Source organism: Chenopodium quinoa, unplaced genomic scaffold (genome assembly GCF_001683475.1).
Source record: "Chenopodium quinoa cultivar QQ74 unplaced genomic scaffold, ASM168347v1, whole genome shotgun sequence".
In the NCBI taxonomy this organism is placed as follows: Eukaryota; Viridiplantae; Streptophyta; class Magnoliopsida; order Caryophyllales; family Amaranthaceae; genus Chenopodium; species Chenopodium quinoa.
The window spans coordinates 6,862,460-6,884,723 of NW_018742390.1; the positions used below are offsets into that span (position 1 = coordinate 6,862,460).

The 22,264-nt window shown below is 42.0% G+C and overlaps 1 protein-coding gene across 1 annotated transcript; it reads left to right on the forward strand.

Moving 5' to 3' along the window:
• Nucleotides 1–11,101: 11,101 nt before the first annotated feature.
• LOC110700498 (protein TolA-like) lies at nt 11,102–17,476 on the forward strand. Its single transcript, XM_021878048.1, has 5 exons — nt 11,102–11,934; nt 15,910–16,349; nt 16,494–16,627; nt 16,710–16,763; nt 16,863–17,476. Exons 2-5 carry the CDS (start codon nt 16,265–16,267, stop codon nt 17,337–17,339), a joined length of 750 nt encoding a protein of 249 aa, XP_021733740.1. The 5' UTR covers nt 11,102–11,934; nt 15,910–16,264; the 3' UTR covers nt 17,340–17,476.
• Nucleotides 17,477–22,264: the final 4,788 nt, after the last annotated feature.

Below are 22,264 nucleotides of genomic sequence, written 5' to 3' on the forward strand. Positions count from 1 at the left end.
TCCTCTCCACATACCCCGCCCGTCTATCTAGAGACCCAACTCTAGTGTCCAAATCCCTAACCATACTCTCGACTCTCCCTTGCCCCATCTCAATCCTATCCAATTGGCTCCTAAAAGCCGAAAAGTCATAAGGGGTGTTGGGGTCAATGTTGTAGTTGGTTGAGGAAGTGGGAATGTCATATGTGAAGGGTGGAGGTGGTGGGTAGTGTGGTGAATGGTTATGAGGGGAGTGGTCTAAGGGAGATTGGTGGGGTTGTGGTGAAGGGTGAGGTGGTTGAACCTCACCTTGACTGTTAATCTCGAAAGTATAAGAAGGCTTCCCCTTCTCAAATTTGGTCAAGGTGGGGTTGGGCAAAGTAAAAGCATTGTCCCTTCTACCCGATTCCCTTTGAATCACCCACTAAGTCTCACCTCCCATGACATTTATCCAATTTAGGCCACCTAAATAGGGTAGGTCCATAATAGTTGGGCCGACTACCTTCCCGTCATTGTTAGGGACAAAGTTAAGGTGTTTGACCGCTATGTGAGTTACTAGACCACCAAAATAAATGGGTACCCCAGACCTACCCGCCTCGGCCGCATTGGCCACCCTTTGGAATTGGTTGGCCATCTTGTGGAAAATGTTGAGCTTATCACTTCTAGGTATCATGTATGACCCTAACAATTCTAGCTCATCCCGCCTAACGTTGGCGGGTTCATGCCTCCCAAAGATGGTAAGGCCAACAAACCGTTGCCAAAACTTTGGCACGGGATGTTGTATCCAAGTGCCCTTAGCATGTTGGAGGAACAAGTTAGCATCCCCCATAAGGGATTGATAGACAACGACAATGTTGTCTTGAGGAGGTTCAATTGGCCTATCCGATTTTAACTAAAATAATTTGCCAAATTCTTTCAAAGACAATCTAACATCATTAAGTAATCTAAATTGAACATGAGAAATCAAAGCATTAGATTTTATGACATTAAAACTAGAAATAAATTCCAAAGTCAAGTAATCATAAGTATCATAATGCATGTTAAACAAACCACTCATGCAAATTCCTTTAAACAACTTTTCTATGGGTTTATCAATTCCTAATTAAACTAGGGTGGGGTGATGAACAAAACGTGTAGGAATTACCAGCCTTGACGTGAGATTGATCATCCTTTGCTTTTGCTCTTAGGTGGTGATGACCACCCTCTCCCATCCCAGAACTTACAATTCCGGGTCAATCCTAGGCTCTTGTTGCCTTGAGCTTTCCCCCCTTACAGTCCTAGATCTTTTGAGAGCCATTTTTGATGAAAAAAATATAGGAATTGAAGCTTTCTCTCTCTTAGGGTTTGATAAAAATTGAGAGAAAGTGGTAGAAATTGGGTGTAGATTGTAGAGAAAGATGAAAGGATTAAGAATATGCGAAAAAATTGAGTTTTGATGGAAGAATTGGAGGAGATCTTGAAAATAAGGGAGTTTGAAGGTGTAAAAATGGAGGTTTTAGAGAGAGAAAGTAGTAATGAAGAAGATGAAAGAAGAAGAAAGTGAGGCAAGAAAGAAGGGAAAGAATTAAAAGGGACGGCCAAAAATAGAAGCGCCCGATCGGGCAAGCCTCGCCCGATCGGGCGAATTATGCTGAAATCCAGATGCCTGGTTGCGCGCCCGATCAGGCGAGCTTCGCCCGAAATTTCTTTTCCTTCACTCGATTTTTCACAAAAGTGCGCCCGATCGGGCGAATTAAGCTCGAATTTCTAACTTCAGTTGCGCGCCCGATTAGGCAGCCTCTCCTGATCGGGCAAATTAAGCTCCAATTTCCAACTCCATTTTCGCGCCTGATCGGGCTGCCTCGCCCGATCGGGCGAATTAAGAGCTGAAATTTGTCCTCGCTTTCGCGCCCGATCAGGCGAGCTTCGCCCGATCGGGCCCGTGCCCAGTCGGATTTCCTTAGCTTCTTCTTCGATTTCTTTTCGTCTTCAAATTTTTCTAAGTCTCTTTACCTCTCAATCCTATACCTATACAAAAACACTTATAAAAGGTAAAATTTAACTCTCCTCGCTTCTTTAAAATAAAAATAAAAATAAAGAAAAAGGAAAAGGAAAACTAGTCTAGAAAGCAAGAAATACGGGTTGCCTCCCGCAAAGCGCTGGTTTATCTAGGTCTCGCACGACCCTCTTACCACAGTGAAACTCAGAGTGAATCGGAACCGCTTAGGTGAAGTAATTCAACTGCACCGATTGTAGCCCCCTCATGATATAGCTTGAGTCTTTGGCCATTAACCTTAAACTCGTTTCCATGTTCGTCGAAAACCTCCACAGAACCGAATTTATTGGCCTTTTTTACGATAAAAGGACCCGACCACCTTGACCTTAACTTTCCTAGGAAAAGTTTAAGTCATGAGTTGAATAGTAACACTTTATCACCCTCCTTGAATTCTCTCGGAAGGATTATCTTGTCGTGCCACTTCTTCTTCTTCTCTTTGTAGACTCGAGTACTATCATAGGCCGTCAACCTAAACTCATCGAGTTGGTTAAGTTGAAGTAACCTCTTTTCTCCCGCTAGCTTGGCATTTAGATTGAGCTCCTTAATAGCTTAATATGCCTTATATTCCAGTTCGACCAGGAGATGACATGCTTTTCCGTACACGAGTCTATACGGAGTAGTACCTAAAGGGGTCTTGAATGCAGTTCTTTATGCCCAAAGGGTGTCGTCCAACTTGTCGCTCCAGTCTTTCCTTGACTTTGCCACCACCTTCTCTAGAATGGCCTTGATCTCACGGTTAGAAACCTCAACTTGGCCGCTAGTTTGGGGGTGGTAGGCTAAACCTGTCCTATGGTAGACACCATAGTTTTTGAGGAGGGTGTCTAACTTCCGTTCATGAAAGTGAGATCCCCCGTCACTTATTATAGCTCTGGGTACACCAAATCTTGGAAAGATGATCTTCTTAAAAATTATGTGGACGACCTTGGCGTCATTGGTAGGAGTGGCGATGGCCTCAACCCACTTGGATACATAGTCGACAACAACAAGAATATAACGGTTCCCTTTTGAAGAGGGGAACGGTTCCATATAATCAACACCCCAAACGTCAAAAATTTCAACTTCTAAAATTTCTGTTTGGGGCATCTCATGCCTCCACGAGATATTGCCAGTCCTCTGGCAAGAGTCACAAGCCTGCACAAAAATGTTACCATCCTTAAACATCGTAGGCCAATAAAAACCTGACTCATTAATCTTGGCCACCGTTTTAGTCGGGCCATGATGTCCTCCATATGGTGAGGTGTGGCAACTAGTAAGCACACCGTGGACTTCCCATTCGGGAACACACCTGCGAACTAATCCATCTGCACACTCACGATACAAAAAAGGATCATCCCAAAAATAATGTTTAAAATCAGAAAGGAATTTCTTTTTTTGTTGGTAGGACAAGTCAAGAGATAGAGTACCACCCACTAAATAATTAGCAAAGTCCGCATACCATGGGTGTTGCTCTACAACTGCATAAAGGTTGTCATCAGGGAAAGAATCATCTATAGGTAGAGAATCCTTACCCTCATCATACCTGATATGTGACAAGTGGTCTGCCACTACGTTCTCTGCTCCCTTTTTATCTTTTATTTCTATGTTGAAATCTTGGAGCAAAAGAACCCATCGGAGTAGCCTTGGCTTTGATTCCACCTTGGCTATCAAGTACTTCAATGCTGCATGGTCAGTAAAAACAATGACTTTAGAACCAACAAGATATGATCTAAATTTTTCTAAATCATAAATAACAGCAAGAAACTCCTTTTCCGTAGTGGCATAGTTGACTTGGGCTTCATCCAAGGTTTTGCTAGTATAATAAATAGCATGCAAAACCTTGTTCTTTCTCTGTCCAAGCACGGCTCCTAGATCAAAGTCACTTGCATCACACATGATCTCGAAAGGAAGGTTCCAATCGGGAGCACATATGATGGGTGCCGATATCAAAGCCTGCTTAATCTTGTTGAAAGCCTCAAGACACTCGTTAGTAAAAATAAAAGGAGCGTCCTTGAGCAAAGGCTGTGTCAGTGGTTTAGCAATTTTAGAAAAATCTTTGATAAAGCAGCGATAAAACCCCGCATGACCCAAGAAACTTCTAACTCCCTTAACATTAACTGGGGGAGGTAATTGCTCAATAACTGATATCTTAGCTTTGTCTACTTGTATGCCCTTATCAAATACAATGTGACTTAGGACTACTCCCTCTGTCACCATGAAGTGACATTTTTCCCAATTAAGAACTAAATTGCACTCTTCACATCTTTTCAAAATCTTAGCGAGATTAATTAAGCATGAATCAAATGAAGAACCATATACGCTAAAATCATCCATAAAGACCTCCATAATAGACTCTATGAAATCAGAAAAAATGCTCATCATACAACGTTGAAAGGTAGCGGGTGCATTACATAAACCAAAGGGCATTCTACGATATGCAAAAGTGCCATAAGGGCATGTAAAAGTAGTCTTTTTTTGATCTTCAGGGTGAATCGGAATTTGGAAAAATCCCGAATACCCATCCAAATAGCAAAAGAATTTATGATTGGCTAACCTCTCAAGCATTTGATCTATAAAGGGAAGAGGGAAGTGGTCCTTTTTAGTGGCGATATTTAACCTACGATAGTCAATGCACATACGCCACCCTGTTACAGTTCTAGTGGGAATTAATTCATTTTTCTCATTGGTTATCACAGTCATCCCACCCTTTTTTGGCACTACCTGCACAAGACTTACCCATTTAGAGTCAGAAATAGGATAGATAATACCTGCATCAAGTAATTTCATAACCTCCTTCTTGAATACTTCCTGCATGTTGGGATATAATCTTCGTTGGGGTTGAATGGAGGGCTTATAATTGTCCTCTAGATGTATCCTGTGCATACAAAAGTCAGGGCTAATACCCTTGAGATCATCAATATTGTACCCAATAGCTTTCTTATGGGTTTTGAGAACCCCTAGAAGTTGGGAAGTTTGTAGGTCAGTAAGTGCAGTACTGATGATCACGGGGTGTAATTCCTGTTCATCCAGAAAAATATATTTTAAATGAGAAGGGAGAGGTTTTAGCTCATGTTTCTTGACCTCTGCAGGTTTTGATTCCAGAACTAAATTTACTACCTTCATTGTTTCCTTGGGGCTTAACTCTTTTAAGGAAATAGCCTTTTCAATATCTTGTACCTCATTACCCCAAACGCTTGCATTGTCTCTAGATAAATTCCCGCACAGAACTTCCTCTAGGGGATCCTTCGCAAGAATCTGTGGCTAGCTATCATCACAAATATCATCCATTATATCAATTACATTAATATAGCAACAATTTTCCTCTAGCATAGGCCCCTTCAAAACCTTCCCTAAATTAAAAGTAACATTGTCGTCACCTACAGAAAGGGTTAGTTTACCATTTTTATCATCAATAATTGCTCCTGCAGTATGGAGAAAAGGTCTACCTAATATAATGGGTATTTGTGTATCCTCTACCATGTCTTACACAACAAAATCAATAAGAATAAAAAATTTACCAACTCTGACAGGAACGTCCTCTAAAATACCTAAAGGGTATTTTACCGAACGATCTACCATTTGCAAAGTTATATTAGTAACTTTTTATCCTCCCATATTAAGTTTAGCACAGACAGACGATGGCATGACGCTGACACTAGCGCCCAAATCACACAAAGCTTTATCAATAAAAACATTCCCTATATGACAATGGATAGAAAAACTACTGGGATCCTTTAATTTAGGAGGGGATTTGTTTTGAAATAAAGCGTTACACTCCTCTGTGAAAGCTACACTTTCTACTTAATTAAAGGCCCTTTTCCTAGTCATAATGTCTTTCATAAATTTAGCATAAGCAGGAACTTGAGTGATTAAGTCAGTAAAAGGAACTGTTAGCATCAGGTTTTTCACAACCTCTAAAAACTTACCGAATTGTTTATCAAACTTACTCTTTAGTTGTCTATTAGGGAATGGAAGTTTGATAATCGGGCTCTGCACATCTCCTCCCTTATCCTGCGATTTACCCTGCACAGAAACATTAGTAGAGTTAGTATCTATTTGTAGCCCTGCAGGGCTAGCAGGATTAGCGTTTGGTACAAAGGAATCTAGATCAAGAACTGGTCTATCTTCCTTTAGCATAGGAGGACCATCATATTGTGAACCACTCCTTAGAGTGATTGCATTGGAATGATCTGTAGGATGGATAGGTTGTGATGGTAGAGCTCCCTACTGACGGGATTGTAGGGTAGATGAAAGTTGTGCAATTGATTGTCCATGATTTTATTATGGGGTAGGATAGTATCAATTTGCGCATCCCTACTCTCCATATGCTTTTGCATATTGGCAAGTATTGCTCTAATTTCTGTCATGGCAGGGTCGGAAGATGATAAGGGTGATGCTTGGCTTTTCTGGTCGGAATTAGGATGATAATATTTTTGCTGTGGTGGGGGTTGTTGTTGTGGTTGTTGTGGAGGTGGAGGGTTTTGTACATTGGTGCTCCGGTACGAAAAATATGGATGGTTCGTATAACCGACATTGTAGGAATTGGAATATGGGTTATTCTGCCTATAGGTTTGAAAGGCATTAACTTGTTCCATAGAGCTGCTACAATCTTGCTCCCAATGACCTACAATTCAACAATTTTCACAAAAATCTTCATTATTAGCAACAATAGAAACATTAGCTATAGAGTTAGGAGCAATAGTAAGATTATCCAATTTTTGACAAATAGACGTTAATTGAGCTTGCAAAAAGGATACGGAATCGACATTATGTTTTCCTTTTTTCGCAAACCCTCTCGGATTCCCATATTGGGAATTGTGTATTGCCATGTCTTCGATAACCTGTCCTGCATCGTCCACATTTAAATTCATGAACTTCCCACTAGCTGCAGAATCTAGCACTGATCTAGAAGAATTTCCAAGTCCATTATAGAATGCTTGGATCAATTGCCATTGTGCTAGATTGTGGTGGGGGCACTCTCTCTGTATATATCCTTGAACCTCTCCCAAGCCTCATATAGCGTTTCGTCGGCCTCTTGAGCGAAGTTCTGAATAGCACTCCATAGCACCGTTGTTCTCTCTGCAGGATAGTATTTATTATAGAAATTCAAAGCAAGAGTTTCCCAGTCAGTAATACCAAGTGAAGTTCTATTCAAACCATTAAACCATAATTTAGCTTTGCCACATAATGAAAAAGGAAAAAGAATCTCCCTGATTTGGTCTTGCGTGACCTCGCCTTGTCTAATAGTGTTACAATATTGGCAGAAATCTGCGATGTGAAGATTAGGATCTTCACCCTTAGCTCCACTGAATTGCTTCTTCTCTATCATAGTGATAAATTGAGGCTTGATTTCGAATTGAACTCCATCTAGTGCCGGAGTGGGAGTAAGGTACGGGAAATCTGTGAGGTTCGGCTGCGAGTAGTCACTGAGTTTCTTCTGGGCCGTCATCTCTGATTTTGGATCTGAGGGAATATATGTATCACTAGAATCAGAGGGAGGATCTCTTCGACTGTTGTCCTCCTCAGAACCCGCCAGAATTGGTCTATAGATTTTCCTTTGCCTATGAAAAGAGAGCTCGATCTCAGGATCGAATGGAATGTAACCTGATCTGGAACACCTGGGCATAAACAAAGAACTAAAAGACAAATATGAGAATTGCCTCAAAGAACTAACGTTCTCTGAGACAAAAGGGGATAATCTAGACTACAAAAAATAATCAGAAAACAAAAATAAAACCGTCTCCCCGGCAACGACGCCAAATTTTGACAGGGTAAATTCGTATCCCCTAATAAAAAATTAATTACCTAGGTCCTCTAACTAAAGTAGATAGGGAAGTAGGGTCGAACTCCACAGGGAAACAAGTCTTTCTATTCCTAACTAATTATTATAATCTAAATAATCTAAGTAACCAATATTATTGTGAATAAATTCTATACTACGGAGAATAATGTCGAAAGAAATAAAATAGGGGGAAATCAAATATTAAAAGACCTAGGGCATAGGTTCACTAATAAACAATATTCCAGGGCAAATCATAATAAGCAATCATCAAGCATTGGTTAATCAGATTATAAAGGGCTTTCACTAAGTATTATAATCACAGAGTTAATTTACCGGTATTAAATCTCATCTGTCGAATCTCGACTTAACCCTAGAAATAAAACTACTCAAGCATAATCATAACTAAACTAATCAAATAAATAAAGCAAAGCATAATCAAAGAAGTAAGTAAAATAGCTGAAATTAAAAGAGAATAAATTGTTACCAAAAGAAATCTAGATTAATGGAAGTAATTAAGAACAAAAGTTGAGAGAGAGAATTTAAAAGAGAGAAATATCCTAAGTAGAGAGAGAAAGTCTAAAAAAGAAGGTAAAACAAAATTACGTACATAATTCGTACTTAAACATTCCCCAAAATAAAAATTAAAACTAAAATAATTAGGTATGAGAAAAACACGCGCCCGATCAGGCGAAGGGTCACCCGATCGGGCCCGCCTTTTTTTGCTTTGCCCGCTGCTTGTGTGCTGCGCCCGATCGAGCTTATGCTCACCCGATCGGGCGCGCTTCTCCCTTGAGGATCCTTATGCGCGCAGCCGCCCGATCGGGCGTATGCTTGCCCGATCGGGCCCGGTCTTCTTCTTCGAGGCTCGGATTTCGATTGGGCTCAATTCCTCGGCCCAATCTAAGTTTCCTCATCGAGTCTTGATTAAACGATCCAGTAGCCTCGGTATCTCATACCGAGCCCTTAATCATCGGCTCTCACCGGTCTTGGGCTTCAAAAGTGGTCGTGTCCTTATAGCTTCCGTAGTCAATCCATAAAACCCGGGAAAATGCTCCAAAAGTGCAATTTCCTGTAAAATACAACTAAAACTACGAAAACACTAGAAAACACAAATTAGTAATAAAAGTGTCTCGAAAGAGCCAAAAACACCACTAATTATAACCAAGGGACGGGGGTAAATTACTATATGAAATGGACATATCATTTATACTCAAGGTATGCACGTTCCAAGAGTTTTGGTGCGTAATCTCTTTCACTTTACGTTATTTACATATGATTAAACTTGGTGATGACTCTCAAAACAAAATCATTCAATCAACAATAATTATTCAAACAATCAAATATACCAATTTAATTCTTGAATTATTAGTGACCACATAAAACTTAATATTGAACCCTTTTAAAGTCTATCTCGGTGTCAATAACACCTTAAACGCATAAAGTGTCACAAATCCTATGCCTCGGTGTTAAAAACACCTTAAGTGCACTAAGGCACCAAAAATATAAACCCTCATCAAAGACACTTAAATAGTTCATTTCCCTTGCTTAAAGCATCAATAAAAATTAAATGAACCATAATAAAATTTTCTTTTAATATTACAAGTCAAATTAAACATTTAGTTTAATTAAACATGCTTCTTAACATGCCATAAATTAAAGTGTGGTTCATAAACAATATTCCAAACTATAATTTTCCATCCATTAATCTATCACAAATAAATCATGCTTCATAATTCAATCACCAATAACAACCAAATCATAATTTCCATTCCAAATCAAGCATGATACTACTTGTAGTCAATTAAACACATTTAGCATGCTACTAAATCAAGAACATTATGCTAAAAAGTTGAACGTACCTTGTATATGATCTTAAAATCTCCATGACTAATAGAAATCACTCACTTCGAAGTTTCCTACAATTTAAAATCATAGAATAATATTAAAATCCTCTCTACACAAATTTCCTGCAACATATACTATTATTAAACCACTTATAATTTAATTAAAATAAGCTGAAATTATATTTAAAACATCATACTTTAATTCGAATTTATGGGTAATTGAAATTTTTCTTAAAGAAACTTGATTTTTAATGCACTACAAAAAATTCCAGCATTATATTTTGATGAAAACTTGTTGTAATTAGGCCTTAAAACACTTAATTAAATCAATGGTTTAAACCATTATATATCATAATCCTTAAATAATTAATAATTCAAGAACCTAGGGTTTAAAAAATTAGTGCTTTTCAATTAAAAATAAAATGTGAAAATTAATTTACATGATACTCATAATCAAACATAATAATCTAATCACAAAACTCATAATTAATAATTAGATATAGGATTAAAATAGTTTTTTTTTTTAAAACAAAAGATTTAATTTATTTTTTCGAAGAAACCGGGCAGCCGACAACCAATGTTGGGTGTTGCCAACGTCGGTGGATGCCTACTGCCGACGACTAGTGCTATTGGTGGCCGGTGGTGATGGTGAGGGCCGAGAAGGGGAACGGTAAAAAAGAAAGAAAAGAAAAAGAAAAAGAAAAATAAGGAGAAAGGAAGGGAAGTTTACCTTAGGTTTTCTCCACTCTGGGCAAAGTTTGATTTGCTTCAAGTGTTGAATATTTATACCCCTTCTTTAGAAACCCTTCTCCCTAAACTTTTCCTTTTCAATCTTTCCTAATCCCTTCCCTAATAAAAATTTACTAAAATAAACTTTCTTAAATTAAACCCCAACTTAAATAAAATAATTAATTAAATAAACTTTCCTTTTATAAAATATTTCTAAACTTCTTAAACTGAATAATTAAAATACTTTAAATAAAATATTTTATTTTATTTAAATAATTCTCAAAATACTTATTTTAAATAAAATACCTATTAAAATACGGGGTATTACAGAAACTCTCTACAAAGATGAAAAACCTGTCTAACCAAGTAAAAACCACCAAAACCTCGACCCCTTTCTACCACCCCTGCCCCGCTCTATATAACTCTTATCAGAATCTGTTTCTCTTCCTTGGATGTGCTTATAAAGCAATAATTGAAGAAAATTTATGGTAAGTGAACAAAATGCACATACCCTCTGTCCCCCCCACCTAATAAGATAACTAGATAATGGTACTATATTAGCAATATCCAAGGGCCTTTCATGATGCTTCTTTTATATTAGTTAATATGGTACTACTTAGAAACAAACAAGGAAATACCCACGAGACTTTGCCATAACTAGGCTGCAAAAATGTGTGTTGTTTGCTGCCATAACATGCTAAGCAAAACCAAGCACTCTCCAAAGAACTAATCATAATTTACATGTGAACATTGCATAAACTAACAAAGAACGTTGCATCAACTAAATAAAGAACATTAAGTACATCATCTAACAAAGAACTTTCTACCATCTAACAAAGAACATTGTATCATCTAACAAAGAACATCTTATTCTCTAATAAAGAACATTTAATTTTATAACAATGACCATATAGACATAAATGTAATGTACAAGATAATATGTACAAAAAGAATATTTCCAACTAAATAAAGAACATATAGACATAAATGTAATGTACATAATAATATGTAAAAAAAGAACATTTCAACCTAAATAAAGAACATTAAGTACATGGAGAATAAACATCTGGACTTTTTTAATCAAAACATTAAAAAAATTCAAAAATTCAATCTACGAGTAAAAAGCACAAAAAAAAATCTTTTAAAAAAATAAAGGAAAATTCGCCCAAAATAATACCGTCTCTCACTCATATTACAATAATGGAGCAAGCTTTATTTTATTTCAAAATAGAACCCCACCTTTCACCCCACTTTTGTACAAATGGAACGAGTTACATGCAACCTGTTAATTAGTCAGATTGTAGGTGAAAGTCAACGGTTGACTTCCATTCCCCCTCTAAGGATGCCATCTTGGCATTAATTACCCCCAACTACCTCTCTTTTCCCTCTTTACTTTCTTTCCCTCTCACACTCTGTCTCATCTTTCCTTTCCCTCCTCTATGTACTCCATTAAAGAAGACATTATACCATTAAAGAAGAGAGTGAGTACATAATTGAAGGTTGTTAGCCGTCCCCATCATCTTCAGAAGGAAGCCACAGTGGATGGAAGAACATAATTTGAGAAGATTGACTACCCTAATTGTGCAGTAAAGGTACGATTTTTCTCCTTAATTCGTTGATAAATTGTCGATTTGCAATGTCATGCCCGTGATTTATGAAATCTGAGCTTTAAACCTTTTAATTAAGTGTATTTTGCTGCCATATCATAAAAAAAAAAGTGCGGGCTGCTGCTAGCATGCCCCAGCAGTAGCCCCGCACACCATGTGCGGGCTGCTAGCAGCTGCTGCCCCTTGGGTGTTGCGGCTGCGGCTGCTGCTAGCCATAGTGCGCTAGCACGCACCAGCCAACCATCCTTGGCTCATCATGGTGCGCATGCTAGCAACCTATGCTAGCACATTATGCTCCTAGCACTCAGATGCTCGAGGAATTCCGATGCTAGGGGTATTTTAGAAATATTTTCGATTCATTATTATTTGCGCGTCTCGTCATTTACTATTTTTGACTCGACTTCCAACGCTCGGTTTCGGTGCTCTAAATTCGAATTTTCGACGTCTAAATATTAAATACTCGGGCGACTCATTATTTTCATCCGAATTAATTCGTCAAGTCGGTTTGTTAATTGCTTGGGTGTGACCCGAAGGGTTCAGTCAAGATTAAGCTGTAATATCAATTATACATTATTATTACTGATCGGAAGCGGCCTCCACCTAGGCATTCCGATCACTTGACCTTACTTAATATATTAACTTTCTAATAATTCTGAACCCACTATCAGTATAATACACTTGTTCGAAGGACACCATTCCTTTCAATCTCCCACTTGTCCTTCTGGACAAGTGAGCATTCAGTGTACAACCCCTTTTCTATGTCTCTTCATGTCTCTTCATGAACTACAGTAAAAGATTATTCGTCATCCCTGTTACGTCCAAAAGTGTTTCTCAAAATCCGAGTTTAACTATCAATAAGCAAATGATTTAAAAAATCCATCTGAGCACGGCCATGCATTTTCATAGTCTCGCTCTTCGAGAGGCCTTGTAAACAACAAGACATGTTCCCTATTATTAGTAGGGGGGACATTCCCAGTCGTGTAATGTAGCTTCTCTTACTAAGAGGACCTAGCCGCCTGATAGCCGTCGTTATAATCCCCAATTACGGCAGACGTGTGACCATTATAAATAAACAGACTAGTACTCAGACAAGAGACCTCACAATACTCATGGTCAAGGAAAAGAGTTCCAATAGCAATAATGAGAAATATACTTATAACGATTTTGAATCTCTTAAAGTATTCTCATAGGTCGATCTAGTATGGTTCTAAACCAATACATGTGCAAATGATTTATGTCCTTATAGCACAAGAAAAGGTGCCATAAATCATACTACACACTAATCTCCATTGGTCATTAATTGTCCACCATATAAATGTCCTTAATTAGGGATAATTTCCGATTAAAATATTCAATGTTCACTTAATAGGTATTTCTTTATCCAAGACCATTGTTTTGATACCCTATTTTGAACATTCTTTAAATCGAATGGACTCATTATTTAATTTTAACCACAATTAAATAGAAACAGAGTGATTTAAATTGTATGTAAATTTAATTACTCCAAAACTGAATGGTTCATCATAGTGTTTTACATCAACATTGTCCAAAATTTAATTAAAACACTAAAATAAGGAAATCAAAGCCAGTTTCCAATGTGCTTGATTCCCATTGCCTCAACATGTTTGTTGTGCTTCACTTGAGACAATGGTTTAGTGAGTGGATCGGCTACATTATCATCCGTTTCAACCTCATAAATTCTGATTTCACCTTCTGATTTCCATTCTCTAATCATGTGAACTTGCCGCTTGACATGTTTGACCTTCTGATGTTCTTGTGGCTCTCTGGCCTGAACAATAGCCCCATTGTTGTCACAATAGAGATTTATTAGACCTATTTTGGGTGTTTTTGTCCCTCGGGAGAGTTACAATACGAAGACTGATCCAGGGTGAGTTGTACCTGCAAAACAAACGGAGACACCAGTTGGGTGGTGCTCCGCCTCCGACGCATAAGTTAGAAACTTAAAGGGAGAAAAAGGTGCGGAAATTTAGGTAGGTATCTGCTCGGATTCCAAGCTCAGGATGTCTCTATCAAAGAGTAAATGTGTAATAAATGATCAAATGTGTCCTCAAAATGAGAGACATCTCCCTATTTATAGGGTCTTTGGGAATTGCCCCTGATTAGGTCACTGAACCCTAATCATTAGTGAGCTGCGCCATTTTCCGGCGTTATCGGGATTTGGGCCTGAAGGCCGCCTTTTCCCCTTTATTTCTGGAATGACACGTGTCAAGCAGGGATTGGTCCATTTTGGACCAATCTGAGGCTGACACGTGTCACCCTCTGATTGGGCCACGTGGCAGGGTGAAAATACCCTAAACATTTGCCCCTCACAGATGTGACGTGGCACGCCACGTGGCATCTGTGACACATGTCACGCTCCGGTTGGCGGTAATTTTACCGTTACAGAGTAACCGTTCACCTTCCTGGTAAATTACGGAAATGCCCCCAAATTTACCCTCTATATATAGCCATTTTACCCTCATAATTTTGTACATTTACAAAAATTTCCTAGAGAGAAAAACTTTGAGAGAGCAGATGTCATCGGTTTGAGTCAGACGCGAGCAAGAAAGTTTGTTCTTCAACAACCCAGCCGGTCCCGCCTACTTTTACATACCAGATCAAAAGCTACCGTCTCTGTCTCTCTCATCTCTTTTCTTTTTTCACCGCTTGTACATATTTCTTGCAATAAATGGATGCATTACCAACACACACGGCACATCCTAGGTTAGAGTCCAGCCAGTCACCAGGGACGGCTAAGTTTAGGACTGGGAGTGACGGCTCGGGGTGTTGGGACCACCCTTTGCCATGGATTCCGACCAGTTATGTGTCTGTGCAGGACACCATGGCTCGGACAATGCAGACGGCCACGGACCCAAATTACAAGAGCGAAGGCTCAGGCGGTCAAACGCCTGAGGGAGAAACGTCCGGTCAGGGAGACCAGACGGCTCTGGAGAGATCCCCTCCGCGCGCCCCTTCAACCCTGCTGACTCTTTCTTGGAAGAGTGCGATCAAGGTGGCGACGAGGCCGTCTTTGCCCCCCTGGACCTAAGTGAGGAGGGGACGGAGAGTGACAGCTCCGCCTCTACCTCTGAGAGCAGCGATGACTTACCCCCTCTTCCGGATAGCGAGGAGGAAGAAAGGAAAAAGAGGAGCGAGAAGGACGATCCCTTCAACATCTTCGTCCCTTCCAAGGACCGGATCCAAACAGAAGAGAACTTAAAGAACTTAACGAAAATGCACCCGCTAGGAGGCGGGTACAGGATCCGGATGCCGCCTAAGAATGGCACCATCGCCTGGGAGGACGATGAACAGAACGCCAACAGCTATTTTGGCTGTTATGAGGTGGCGTTCAAAGCTGGCCTTCGCTTCCCCCTTCACCGGGCGGTGAAGGCAATTTTAAGAGGCTACGGCCTTGGGGTTTGGCAACTTACCCCCAACTCCTAGACCAACATTCTGGGGTATGTTGCCGCCTGCGAGTTCCAGGGGCTTAACCCCGACTGGGAGGCTTTTGCAAGCATGCACTACCTCAGCAGAAGCCCAGGCGGCTGGAGGGCGTGGTACACTCTAACCACGCAGCCGCAATATATGATGACCTTGGACAAGGTCTCCAATTTTGATGGCTGGAAGCACAGGTTCTACCTGATGTTAGCCCCAACCAGACGGGAAAACTATGAATTGTTGGGCAGGAAGTGCGCTCTTCCCCGGATCCCAGAGGAAGACTTTGTCAAAATAATTGAGGCAAACTTTTTCGGCCTCACAGACGCAACTCTATCAACCGGGGAAACAATAAAAGTTCCTAAGAATTGGATTCCCAAGAGAGCTTGGTTCAAGAATGAATGTTTCCTGGCCGCCTGCGGGCTAGGGCACATGTTTACCAAACGTATGCGGAGTTTATACCGTCTGTAGTATTTTTCTATCGAAATTGATTTATGATATTGACCAATTTCTCTCTTTTTGCAGAAGAAGCACTAAACATGTTGCAGTCGGAGAAAACTCCCAAGCGGTCTTCTGCGACCATCCGCAAAGATCTTGCGGAGAAAGCTGTCGCCGAGCTCAGGGCCAAGGAATTGAGCACCTGACCCTTTCTTAAGTTTATTTTAAGAATTATCTTGCCCAGATACTAACTTTGACTTGGTTAATTTCGCAGGGGGGAGAAGTTGGGAAATCGTTTGAGAAGAATCTCAAACGGGCTAGAGAGGAGGCCCCAGCCATTCTCAACAAAATAAAAAAGTTTGCCTCTGCGTCAACTCCTGGCGCATCAGCCGGGGCTAAGACGATACGGGTATCAGGGCGACTCGAGAAGGTAGGCGGCAGCATGTGCCTTGATCTTATCAACCCTTTATCAGCAGCCGCGGGGTTCACCACGCCTGCAAGCGGTTCCCGCTTGGCCGGCTCTGAAGGTAAGAACCCTTTTGAATCTTCGCTTGATCTGGGGTGGCCTTTACGGGTGAAATCCCACTCACAACAGACGTCATCCTCAAACGGTCGGCAACAAATAGGTGTTGCCTTAGTTTCGCACTCATCACGTATTGATTGTGGTGCAGATCAATCTCCCCGCTGGCCAGACGTCCAGAAGCACGCCAAGGCCATGCTGGAAGCCGTCCGGATGAGGGATAAGGACAATACCCCTAGGATAGAGACGTTCAATCTTGAACGCGTTCTATCCCTTCTGGCTGAGGTAAGAAACTTGTCAATTCAATTTTATTTTTTCCAAGTGTCTTATCCCGCCTGCCATACTTATGCCGCCTGACTTTTTACAGGCCATGCTGCGGGTGGACGGGCTCAAGCGTCCTTATTCCCGCAAACGGGAAGAGGTAAAAAGGGCCAAGAAGACCGCCATAGACGCTGATAATAATGCTTTACACTCGACTATCGTAAATGAACTTGAAACTAAAGCAATAATTATGACACAGGCGTTTAAAATCCAGCAGCTGGAGCTAGATCTGAAGGCGGCCGACCAGCGGGCTACGAATGCTGAGACGGCCAAGAAGGGGGCGGAGGAGGCCCAGAAGAAGGCGGACGAGAGCGCCAAAAAGGCTGATGAGGCGCTCAAGAAGGCCCAGGCGGACCTTGGCAAACTGAAGACCAAGGTTGAGAGGTTAGAGAAGGATGCTGCTCAAGCTCAGAAAAACTTTGCAGCAACCCTGGAGGTGAAGCAAAACCGCCTTGTTGCTGAAAGTGATGCTGACAACGACGCCCGTATGAAGATTGCTTGGGCTGCCTTGTACCCAGATGCGGATTATAGCATCTGGGCAATGGCGCACAGCTATGCCGAGTACGTGGTGTACTTGAGAGAGCAAGGCGAGCCAGATCCTGCCTCCTTTGAAGCCTGGATCAACTCCAATGAGCCGGCCGCACCTGAGCTTCCTTGTCCTGGTGAAGCGCATTAAATTCCCTCAGATGATGAGGAGAAGCGGGAGAACCAGGAGGCTCCGTCTGCAGGCCAGAACTGACCCCTCAACGGCAGTATGCCAATCTTTGCTTTTTTAATTTTCTTTTTATTCAAGCTGTATGCCAAAACTTTCTTTTTCCGGCCTGCGTGCCGAGTATCTGTGTATTTACCGGCTGTGGAGCCGGGTTAATTAACAATTTCTTTCTCCCGGACGGGGTCCGGTTAACATTTGATCCATTACAACCGTTTGGTTGGATGGACTTTTATGAAATGCACCGACTGAGTCGGTTTTGATCATTTTACATTTGAATTTTTATTTTTTGCAAATTTTAATTTTGCCTATCTTATCAAAAGCATGCGGCGATTTCTTGCCTAGCTAGTCAATAGCCTGGTTGTCCTTGCCCCTGGCTGTGTGATTGGTTTCAAGTGGAATTGGTTGATTGACTTGAAAACGTCTGATGCTGCAAAGAGCATGATATGTTTGTAAGTCAATCAATCACAGTAGTGATTGCCCCAAACCAAGTGCACAGCCGTACACCAACAGGCGTTTCGGTCACTACACAGACGGCGTATGTCCGTCTTGGTAGAGATTTCATAGCCATTGAACTCTTTTGCCCCAATTGGGGTGAGAGGTGCAATCTTTGGAATAAATAACCTAAGTGAGAACTTCAGCCGGTGACCGACTGATGCCTATGGGCATCCGGTATTTGGGAACTTATTCGTTCTTCATAGGTTATTTTGGTCAGACGGCTATGAGTTGACCAATTTGGTCGTTCAATTTTTGTCGTCTGCATGGATACGTAGAACCAACAAATAGTATGTTCTCTGCGACGATTGCACCCGGAGGGGTGTCACCGGACGCCTTTGTCCATGTTGGGACAGGCGATTTTATAAAATGAGAAACCATCCGGCCATTTTAGCCTCTGGTCTTGTTCGAGACCGGTTGCGCAGCCACTAAACGTTTTTGTGCTTAGTTTCTAGTCAGTATTGAATTTACACTAAGCATCGAACTTAGATTTTTAGACAGACGGGTCAGTCTGGGTATTACCCAAGCTGATAATCAGGCGGTTGAATAAAAAAAGTATCAAACCTAAATAAACAAAGGAATTCGAGTTTTACCCAGGCGGTCTAACAAATGTAACCTTTACTAAGTATCAAACCTAGTTGGGTAAAGGAGAACCCGCCTGGGTATTACCCGGATGGAGAATCAAAAAATAACACAATTTGCAAACAGTTTGATTTCATTGATTAGTTCATTTGTTTACAAAAATTTACATTCTCAGAAGTAGTACTTATTCAGATTGTCTACATTCCAAGTTCTAGGCAGGCGCCTGCCGTCTGGGGTTTCCAGGCGGTAGGTATCGTCCCTTACTTCTTCATAGATCCGGTAGAGGCCTTCCCAATTTGGTGTTAGCTTTCCCAACTCATTGGCCGTACCGGTTGCCTCCATTTTTCGTAATACTAAGTCGTCAACTTTCAAAGGACGCTTGTGTACTTTTTTGTTGTAGGCTCTAGTTATTCTCAAACAGTAAATCGCATGACGCAAGGCGGCATTGCCCCTGCGTTCTGGGAGTGAATCCAATTCCAGGAGCATTGCTTCCCAGTTTGCCTCTTCATCATACAGCATGACTCTAAGAGTCGGCTCGTAACGTTCGATGGGCAAGACGACTTCAGCACCGTAAACCATGAGAAATGGGGTTTCACCGGTTGCCCCTTTTTCCGTTGTCCGGATGGCCCATAGGACATGGATCAACTCTTCTGCCCACAAGCCACCGGCTCTTTCTATTTTCTTCTTAATTTCGTCTGAGATGAGTTTGTTGAAGGCTTCAACTTGGCCGTTTTCTTGGGGCCGGCCAACAGATGCAAAATAGCTTGAGATCCCCTGATCTCCCAACCAAGTTTTTAGCTGAGGCGTCTCAACCTGAGGACCATTATCAAACACCATATACATGGGTACCCCGTACCGGGTGATAACATTCTTCCAGATGAAGGAAATTACGTCTGAGGTCTTGATGTTTTTAACCGCCTCAGCCTCAACCCACTTGGTGAAATAATCCACAGCCACCAAGATGTAGCGCTTTCCGCCTGGAGCAGGCGTGTAAGGACCTAAGATGTCCATGCCCCATTTTGCAAACGGGATTGGGCTGTGGATGGCCGTCAGATCAGTAGCTGGACGATGAATAAGTTAGCCAAACTTTTGGCACTTGTCACATTTTTTCACCAATTCCTTGGCGTCTGCCTCAAGAGTGGGCCAAAAGTAATGTCGTCTGGCTCTGACGGCTAGGGACCTGCCACCTATGTGAGAGGCGCAAATTCCCGAGTGCAAGTCTTCGAGAACTTCCCTCCCCTTTTCTCGGGTGACACACTTCAACAGGGGTTTAAGAAACCCCGCCTTGAAAAGTTCTCCATTTCTCAACTCGAAGCTCGCAGCTCGCTTCTTCAGGACGGTTGCCTCGTGTGGCGAATCAGGAAGGGTGCCGTCTGAAAGATAAGCCCGGATGCCATCCATCCAGGTAGAGCTTTGGTCTAGAACTTCAATAGGATCTTCATAGATGCTTCTCTTTTCTAGGACTTCCCAAAAGACAGGCCGAGGCGTGTCATGGAAGGCGGAAGATGCCAGTTTTGACAATGCATCCGCCTGATTGTTTTCAGACCTAGACACTTAATTTAATCGGAATTCCTCAAGTGCCCCGGCCTTTTCTTTGACTGCCTGAAGATATTTGATCATAGCCGGATGGGTATCCTCATAACTTCCCTCATACTGTCTAACAACCAATTGAGAATCAGAGTAGGCGTCAATTTTCATGGCCCCTGCCGCCTTACACATGCGTATGTCGGCTAGTAGGGCTTCATATTCCCCCTCATTGTTAGAGGCCTGAAACTTGAAGCGTAGTGCATATTCAAATCTGTCTCCTTTAGGAGACTCATAAATTACGCCTGCACCACAGCCGTTCTTTGTAGAGCTCCCGTCTACGTACACTTTCCAAACCTGATCAAGATTATCCGGAGCCACCAGACGAGTCATTTCAACAATGAAGTCGGCAAAAGCCTGACCTTTCACTGCCTTTCTTGGTTCGTAAGTGATTTTAAGGCTCTGCATTTCAATAGCCCATTTCAACATTCTCCCGGATGAGTCCAAGGTAGACATTGGCCGCTTGAGTGGCTGGTCCGTATAGATCACCACCGGATGTGCCAAAAAGTAAGGATTTAATTTTTTGAATGCCATATACAAAGCAAGGCCAAATTTTTCAACCATGGGGTACCGGAGTTCAGCATTTTTAAGAACATGGCTAATGAAGTAAACCGGGAGCTGCACGCCGTCTCGCTCAGCAAGGAGAACGACACTGAGGGCATAGTCTGAGACGGCTAAATACATGTACAATGTCTCCCTAGGCAAAGGACTGACCAACCTAGGCAGAGAATGTAAATGCTCTTTCAACCTCTGGAATGCCGCCTAAACATCATCCCCCCATTCAAATCTGGTCTTCTTCCTGATTGCTTGGAAGAAGTAGAGGCATTTGTCACCTGACCGGCTGAGGAACCTCCCTAAGGCGGCCAGACAACCGGTGAGTCTCTGAACTTCCTTGACAGAACGGGGTGACTTCATGTCAATCACCGCCTGTATCTTTTCGGGGTTAGCCTCTATCCCCCTTTGATCAATCAGGAATCCGAGAAACTTCCCAGACTCAACACCAAAGACGCATTTCTTAGGATTTAACATAACCTTATGCCGCCTGAGTGTGGTGAATGTTTCTCGGAGATCAGCAAGGTGATCCGCCTACTGCTTGGATTTGACTATCATGTCATCAATGTACGCCTCCACATTCCTCCCAATCTGATTAATGAAGACCGTATTAATCATCCGTTGGAAAGTGGCAGGCGCATTTTTCAAGCCAAACGACATCACAGTATAACAGAATAGCCCCTGATCTGTGACGAAGGTCGTCTTCTCTTGATCTTTCTTCCACATGGGTAACTAATGGAAGCCGGAGTAGGCATCCATAAAGCTCATCAAGGCGTGACCGGCTGTAGAATCGACCAGACTGTCGATCTTTGGAAGCGGGTAACTGTCCTTTGGACACGCCTTGTTGAGGTCTGTGTAATCAATACACATGCGCCAGGTCCCATTCGGTTTCGTAACAAGGACCACATTGGCCACCCGGTCGGGAAAATTACAAGGCCGAATGAACCTGGCGTCTAGCAGCTTTTTGACTTCGGCAGCTGCCACTTGACTTCTTTCCTCGCTGTGGTTTCTTTTCTTTTGCCGGATGGGATTCTTTTTGGGGTCCACGGCGAGTCTGTGGACAGCAAGATCCGGGCTGACGCCTGGCATCTTCTCCACTTCAAAGGCAAAAATGTCTTTGAATTCCTTAAGCAGAAGGTGCAAGCTTGCACCCAAGGTAGCATGAGCAATCGTCCCAACCTTAACAGTACGTTCTAGACGACTGTCATCCAGAACGAGATCAATGCTTTCGCCAGCCGGTTGGGGACGGAGCTCATCCGACCGTTCACCGGTTAGTGATTGCTATTTTTTCTCTTTCTTCACCTTTCCTTTCTTTTCTTTCCGGCTGCGGGTGGGGCAGGAGCTGGGTCGGCATCCTTGACATTGTCAAGGTCTATTGGTTCCTGACCGCCTAGGGCCACAATATCTCGGACGGCTGAGAGATAGCACTCTCGGGCCGTCTTCTGATCCCCATTCAAGGAACCAACAGAGCCGTCATCCCTCTCATACTTGATGAGCATGAGGGACGGGATGATTACTGCCTTGGCTACGTTGAGGGTTGGCCTGCCAAGAATGATGTTATAGGCGGTCAACTCCTTAACGACCAAGAATCTGACGACAATATGTCGTCCCTAGCCTTTCTCTCACAACCGGATGGGTAAGTCAATTCTCCCGACTGGGTAGACCATCCCACCCCCAAA

Excerpts from the sequence above, each read along its gene's own strand:
- LOC110700498 (XM_021878048.1), top strand. The coding sequence starts at position 16,265 with ATGTGCCTTGATCTTATCAACCCTTTATCAGCAGCCGCGGGGTTCACC. Across the intron at positions 16,350-16,493 it reads CCGCTTGGCCGGCTCTGAAG|ATCAATCTCCCCGCTGGCCA; the intron begins GTAAGAACCCTT and ends ATTGTGGTGCAG. Across the intron at positions 16,628-16,709 it reads TTCTATCCCTTCTGGCTGAG|GCCATGCTGCGGGTGGACGG; the intron begins GTAAGAAACTTG and ends GACTTTTTACAG.